This window comes from Dermacentor albipictus, chromosome 2 (genome assembly GCF_038994185.2).
Source record: "Dermacentor albipictus isolate Rhodes 1998 colony chromosome 2, USDA_Dalb.pri_finalv2, whole genome shotgun sequence".
NCBI lineage: Eukaryota > Metazoa > Arthropoda > Arachnida > Ixodida > Ixodidae > Dermacentor > Dermacentor albipictus.
The window spans coordinates 118688286-118695537 of record NC_091822.1 but is presented as its reverse complement, the minus strand read 5'-3'; the positions used below and the strand labels follow the sequence as shown (position 1 = coordinate 118695537).

The 7252-nt window shown below is 45.4% G+C and overlaps 1 protein-coding gene across 3 annotated transcripts in view; it reads left to right on the top strand.

Annotated features, from left to right (window-relative positions):
• Nucleotides 1-439: 439 nt before the first annotated feature.
• LOC135918909 (eukaryotic translation initiation factor 4H-like) overlaps nt 440-7252 on the top strand; it is a 36200-nt gene continuing 29387 nt past the window's right edge. Inside the window, exons 1-3 of one of the 3 annotated variants that reach the window (XM_065452607.2) lie at nt 440-812; nt 2212-2347; nt 6219-6267. In XM_065452607.2, coding sequence (XP_065308679.1) covers nt 778-812; nt 2212-2347; nt 6219-6267 — 220 coding nt within the window. In that variant the 5' untranslated portion in view covers nt 440-777. Of the gene's footprint in view, nt 813-1033; nt 1059-2211; nt 2348-6218; nt 6268-7252 lie in introns of those variants that run through there. The other 2 variants (XM_065452608.2, XM_065452609.1) reach the window with 2 other exon arrangements.

The following is a 7252-nucleotide window of genomic DNA, read 5'->3' as shown; positions in this document are numbered from 1 at the left end:
TCCTTGGCGACGGAAGGCGTGCTACAATGCCTCTCATGCAGGAAATTCTCCAAAATTCACACCGCAGCGCAGCTGAGACGAGCAGATATACCGCGACGCCGTGCATTCAAAAGCAGGGCATCACCATAGAGAAAGAAATTGCATCGCGTTTGTACTACCCGAAACCTATAGGCGCGGCATAGAGGGCTCTGTTATCGGCGTTTTCACAGCGCCGCCTCTAGAAACCTTTTTGCGGAGGAAAATCGCCGACAAGCGGTTCACCGCATTGTGTACACAAAGGGGTACCGCCAATCCAGAACTCTGCAGATAGCAACTTAGTTCAGGGGCGAGCCAACGTAGCCTCAACCTATAATCACAGTGTTCGGCAAAATTTGTGACACGCCAGCGCTCAACATAAACAAACGCGCAGACGCAGCCAACCCTCAAAACTCGGGAGCGGGCATAAAATTTTGTGCACACATCGCGCGATAAAAGTGCGTTCCGCACAGTCGCGCTGACAGCACCTGTTACACGGTGGTAACTGCTGGTAAAAATGAACCAGATGGTTCTATTATCTACTAGAGCCGAACCGCTAAGCAGCCATTTACAGTTTTAATGAGTGACGCCATTTTTGTCTCTGCATGCACGTGGTTGGTAAAACTAAATGTAATTTATTGAATTCAATAGGTTATTGTAAACGTTGTTAAATTATTTCAAAAAATTAAGCAATCGCATTATTTGCGAACGCTGATTACTGAGATCTGCAATATACTCGTCCGGCGGCTTTTGTATTGTATCATGGCGGACAGGTATGAGGGTGACTTCGGTTCTAGGTAAGTAATAATCGCCGTTTTTTGTGTAATTACTGCTGTTTTCGCGACGTCATCGCCGTGAATTAACGCTACGCTCATTCGTAAATTCGGAAAATACCGGGGTTTAGTCGCTGACACGTTGTAACCTTCGCATGTCTGTGCATGCGGCGTTAGCATGGAGACCCCCCCTTTCCAACAGCAACACGTTTGGCTTAAACGCATTTCGTGTTCATAACAGTATGTGAACCCAAAAAAGCTGTCCGCTTGGTACGTATAAGCATGGATATTTAACGGCGTGCTTGTAGCCGGCTGACAAGCGGGCTAACACGACAGTGAAACGCTGTGCTTCTGGCTAGTGCGCCTCTTGTTAAGGTGGGTCGCAATCGCCGCCGAAAAATAGGGGAAAAAAAAAAGAACGTGCCCCGGTGATGTAAACGTTATGTTTCGTTTCATCTGCCCGTGATCGAGCGATAACAATTTTGACTAGTGCACATTTCAGTTCAGGATTTTAATTCGGAGGTTCTCGCGGCGTCGCGTTCCCCGAATGCAAGCGACACAGCCATGCGATATCGCAGTAGCCTCACGCCGGCTGCCGGCCCTGTCTGCGACGCTTGTTCCGTGATAGCGCATTGCCAGCGAGTCTGGCTTGGTGTCTAACGCAGTGCCGTGCTTAAGGTTGTGTACACATACCTAATCATTCCGCGACAATAGCAACTTGCCGTTGGGTGCGACGCGCCGGCAGCATGCCTCCTGTCGGAGCAGTACATTTGTCGTGCGTAGCAGCGTGAGATGCTTAGCGCAGTCGTGGCCACTTTCGCCGAGTGGCAGATTTCGTGGAAAAAAAATATAAACCGTATTATATTTATATAATCGGAGCAAAATAAAAAAGGAAACACATTCGGTGCCGCCTGCTTTAAAAACAGACGAATTTGCAGTGAACTTGCATGCTTTGCACTGTTGTTTGAAAGGAGCGGAATTGAAAAGAAAGTGTGCTTTTTTTTTTAATATAAAGAAGCCCGTAATCTTGGACTGCTGCTGTTGTTTGCATGCATGATGCTTTGTTGACACAATGTGCAGGCATGAACACTATGAAATGGCTGATAAACAGCGTGCAATCTGATAATGTCAGTGAAAAAGAGCAGACCCATACATCACCCTCTATGCCTCGCATTCCATACGTTCTGTCTACAGCCAGACACCGTGTCTGATAAGGTTTGCCAAACTGGACAACTCCTTGTCATTGACTGTTCTAATATTGATTGCACTTGATTTATGTTTTAACAAAACACTATGCTTTTATGTTCTACCCATTGATGCAGTTTAATGCCAAGCACTTTTGTGGCGAGCATCGTAGTTTATGTGAAAATACTTTTTCTACAAAATGGCTGCAAAAGAAACAATGCATATATGCCTTTTATAGATTTGGAGGCCATCGAGATCACTATGGCAAGCCATCTAGACCGATGCCCACAGAGCCACCTTTCACAGCATTCGTAGGAAACCTCCCTGATGGTGTTGTGCAGAGCGACATTGATGAGATCTTCCATGGCATCAGGGTGAGAAGGCATTGGAGCATGCTATTGCCTCATTGTTTTGGGATGCACCTTTTGTGTAATGCTTGGCCTCTTGATAGTGGCAGATATCGTCACACAGTCTTCAAATATTTATTTTTGGAGCACACCCTAACAGTGCATTTGCATGGTAGAAAAAATCTCCATTTGGTCCACAGACCAGGCACGATGTGGCCGTGTGGTGTCATGTAACAAGTAGCTAGTTGACTATAACCTTCTGTGTTTCATGATCTCGTGCTGATGAGCTACATATTTCATCCATGGTCTTAATAAGTGACCTAGTCTGTTATGTGAATCAAACTTTAAGGCATGCATCCGCAGTGACCTCAGCATAGATAGTGCAGCTACAGGTCTGCCGCATTGTACTTGTGTAAGGAATATGCATTCATAGGCTGAACTGTTTTCAGTGGAAAGCATCAAATTTTCAGAATGGACATTTGAAAAAGACATGCGCATGCATATTTAAGCCAGGTGCTGGTACGCAAGCCCTGCATGAGTAATGTGACGGCTGGCAAGCACTTGTATGTGCATTCTTTGTCTGGTAGCAAGATATTGTAAGGTGACAGCAATAAGGAAGGGGACCCATGACATGCTGTGGTAAAGAGGTCGATCTCATAGAATGCATTTTCCTCAAGGAACTTCCAGGCACCAAGGCGCTGTTCACTGTTGAAAGCCTTAACTCCACATTTGAATACCTTGTGAATGACAGCTTCATGAACATATTCTTGGAATGTGCAGACAGATTTCATGTTGGACGTTTCCTAAAGTTCACTGAAATGGGGTGGTCAGTGAAAGGTGAACTCTACACTTTTGAGGAGCCGACTGTGGCTTGCATTGCCAGTAGGTAGCGCTGCATTGCAGTCTCATTTCTGTTCTCTGCAGGCCAAACCTAGGCCCCGTCAAGTGATCATTTACTTTTGTTTCATGTGAACTGACTACAGTAGTTCAGACTTATGAAATGTGCCAGACGTGAAGGTTTCTCAACAGACTGCTGTTGTTGGCAGGGTCAGACATATTGCATGAATATAGATGGCTTGCATACAACCATCTCTAGGCTGTATCTGCTTACTTTAGCTGGTTGTGCTTAACTGACGTAACCACCAGAGGTGTATATCCATTGACAGTAGAGTCACATGAAATGAGTTAGTAGCACACCTATTGCGTTGTTACGTACCATTGTTGGCACATACAGAAGTAAGCAGAAAAAGGAAATGCAGAGGTGGGACCGCTGCGCCAATTGCACCATTTTGATGCAAACGCAAATTTCTTTGCCAAACTGCGCCAAACACAGAAACCAGAACGGCTCTGGCATATGTGCTCTGACAGTGGCCGCGAACAGCGAGTGGATTCATTCTCTGAAAAAGAGTGCATCGATTCACATTCCACACACCGTGCGATGGTGTCTCCCGCACGATTTCATGTAATTTTCGCGCTTATAACACTAGATTTTTCTGCACTTCCGTCAAGTGGCTGGTGAGCGTGCAGCCACACTTGGCTATTGTTGCTGCTGTTGGAATGGCCAGGGCGGCTGTATTCAGTGTACTAGAATACGGTTGAGTGGGCCGAGCGGTGTGGCGATCCCTAGCTGAGGCACAACACAATGAAAAGTAGGCTGAGGGCGCTGCGTGCAATCTAGATATATGGGGGACGTGTGCTGCAGTGGGTTCAGTGGGTGCCAGAGTGACCGGCACTGCCAGAGTGACCACTCGTCGGTCGCTGATAGGCCACTTCGTCGTACAGCTGCCACACAAATGGGTCCCGGTCTGATCCTCTCTACGGCAACGAAATCTTGCCGTTCGTGAGCAAAACCGCCGTCACATGGCAACTCGCAAACGGTGTGTGGCGAGTTGCCATGCCAGTAACTTGGACGGGCCTTTACACGTTGAGAAACATCAAGCGAACGAGAGACCGCTCCGAGCTGCCGAACTATGCGACTCGCAGATGCTACGTCAACTGCTTTCCGCTACAGCGCTGTGCATGTCTCGGTTATCCAGGGGACAGTGTTCTAGAAGCCTGTAGCCTAAAGAAAGGATTTTTAGAATTACAGAAAGCTGAACTAGTTAATAAGGATTCATAATGCAAAGAAGGGGTAAGGCATTCAGACACGTACACAAGAGAAGTGGACAACACGAATGCCGCATATCCTGGTCTCTTTTGGAGCTGGCCGGCTAGTGTTACACTCAAGGCCTGTCCACGTTACCAGCACGGCAAGTCGCCGTTTGCCGTTCAGGGGCCGCTGTGAGGCGTTCGTGTTGTCCACTTCTCTCCTGTTGTGTCCGTGTCTGCACGCCTTACCCCTTCTTTGCATTACGGAAGCATTTCTATACGCCTGTAGCTCAGTCATAGTGGAGGCTATGCTTGGTCGTTCGGTTCAGCAGGCTCCGTAATTGGCATTTCATCGCTACTCATACGTCACGTTCTTGTGCTAGTGTTCTACGACGTCAATATTTTCGTTCCTCCGGTGTGACGTCGTAACAGCCGCGCTAGCGATGGGTCTCGACCACGAGAAGGAGCTTTTAATGACTTTTTGGAGCTGAATTAAAATTATTTTGAAATGTTTGCAGCGTCCAATACCTCATTGTGGGTGTCCTCACATACAGAAGCAGCCTACAACAGACTTTCTATAGCCTCAAAATTTGGTGTCTCCACCCCTTTAAAGAACCCCAGGCGGTCGAAAGTAATCCAGAGCCTCCCACTAAGGCCTCTCATATACGTACCATGCCATTGCTTGCGGATGTTACAACCCAAATTTTAACCTCACAATTTGCTTGCTCCCAATTGTGTGCTGGATAATGTGGAGGAAGTGACAGGGTGCACTATGACCAAAGAAAAATAAGATGAATAGGGCTTCTAGGCTTGATCATTGTGCATTGTACAAACGGATACGATGTAGGCATATAAGGGTGACGGAGTGAGAGTGAACCTTGCATATTCATGAGAATAATGTTCAGTTGTAAACGGGCACTAGTTTTTGAACGAATAGTCAGGTTTGTTGCAAAAAGCCTCAGCTTTACTTGGTGACATTTTTTCTCCAGTAGTAACACTGTTTCTTTGACTAATGTTAGTTTCTTGACCCCCTGGTCACCCATTTCAGGTGCTGAAATGTGTAATGCACTGGTTTACAGTTTTCAAGAAATTGTTGCATTGTTAACGTGAGTGTTGCAGAAGTCCTGCTGGCATATTTTGAAGTAATGTGAAATATATAAATTCCTTCCACTTTCGAATTGCTTTTTTTTTTATTGTTTAATTATGGAGCTGTAAACTTTAGATGCTTTCGTCGTCTTTAATTCTGGCAAGTATAGTAAAATAATTGATGACATGAGAACATTCTCCCGGCAGTCACTAGACTTTCACACTTCCCTTTAAGAGCAACAAATTTTGGCCATTTGCTTCAGTGCTGGCCTAATCAGAGCATTTTGCTTCTCCCACATGTTTGACTAGAAAAGGCTTAGTAGGGCAAGCTTTCTCTTAATGGTAGTCCTATTTAGTGTTCCTTTACATGTGCGTAACCGTGAGCATAGTTGTAGGTTTTGTTGCTACTCTGTGCATCGTGAACGTGACAGCAATGTGTGCTCGCTTGTTGGTAATGGCATGAGTCATTTGGTTATGCCACAATACTAGGCTGATTGCTGTAGGTGTGTTTGGTATCCAGGGTAGCATGTGGTTAAGGGTCACTGCTGCTCATATTGAAAGAACAGCTACCATCGAGGTACAGCCAGTGTAGCATCCCGCCCTACTTTGTCCTCCTCCTCATTGTACAGAAAGAGCTTCACAAATGGTAGTTTCAAATCAGTTGTGCAATAGCAACACAAGCTCTTGAACCTCATAATAATCCTTTTGCAACTTGTTCTCGCAGATCAAGAGCACTCGCCTTGTGAGAGACAAGGAGACGGACAAATTCAAAGGTGGGGGCCACTGTTTGCACGCAGAAGCAGCGGTAAAGTTATATCGTTGTGCTGTGTTTTCGATATGGCCGAGGCATGCGTGCTCCTCCAGTATTTTGTTTGTGTGTACTAGAACCATCCTAACTAAATCTTCATAGGAATGCCGGAACATGTTCATTGTGGTTATAAAAACAAGACATCCTGAACATGCTATTTGTGGTGTTGTAACCATAAAAACTAAGTAACAGTTACAGTGGCTCAGTGTTGAAGGCATTCTGTTGTTGGCGTAAGGTTTGGGAGTCAATTTCCGCTTATAGGGGCTGTGCTTGAAGGAGGGTTGTAATACAACAATGCTTGTGTCCCTAGCACTTGGTACACATTGCCAGTAACCTCAGGTGGTTTAAATTGACCTGGAGCCCTCCACTGTGGCATCTCCCATGGCCTCTGTAAAATGTTGAACACAAATTCTCAAACACGTTAGTGAGGAACATAGTAGCAAGGTTCTACTGTAGTTCCTTGAACTTGTGACTGTTATAGATGAATTGTGAATGTTAGCTCATTCTCCATTTTAGATGACATGCATTCTTTCTGCTGCAATGTCATTGTTTCCAGTGCTTTTGATAAACTGTTTCGTAACAAAGTGTAGGCCTTGCAGATATTGTTACACATGAATGCAGGCAGAAACAGCAGTGTGCCTTCGATTACATTTTGTCATTTGAATAGTGCCAATATACAGTCGAACCCACTTATAGTGATACCAGTTTTAACAATATATTGGTTATAACAATGAAAAGCTGCTGGACCATCAACTTTTGTATGTTTTCTATGGGGAAATAACCCGCTTACTATAGTGTCTTCATGCCGTATTATCGTTTATAACGAGGAAGTCTGACTGTTGGCTGTCCAATGGAATGTGAAATCCTTATAAAGAAAAAGTGAAATGCGAGCCACTGCACGATCGGCCACCACCCCAACTGCTGCCATGCTTCTCTACATGAGAGATGCA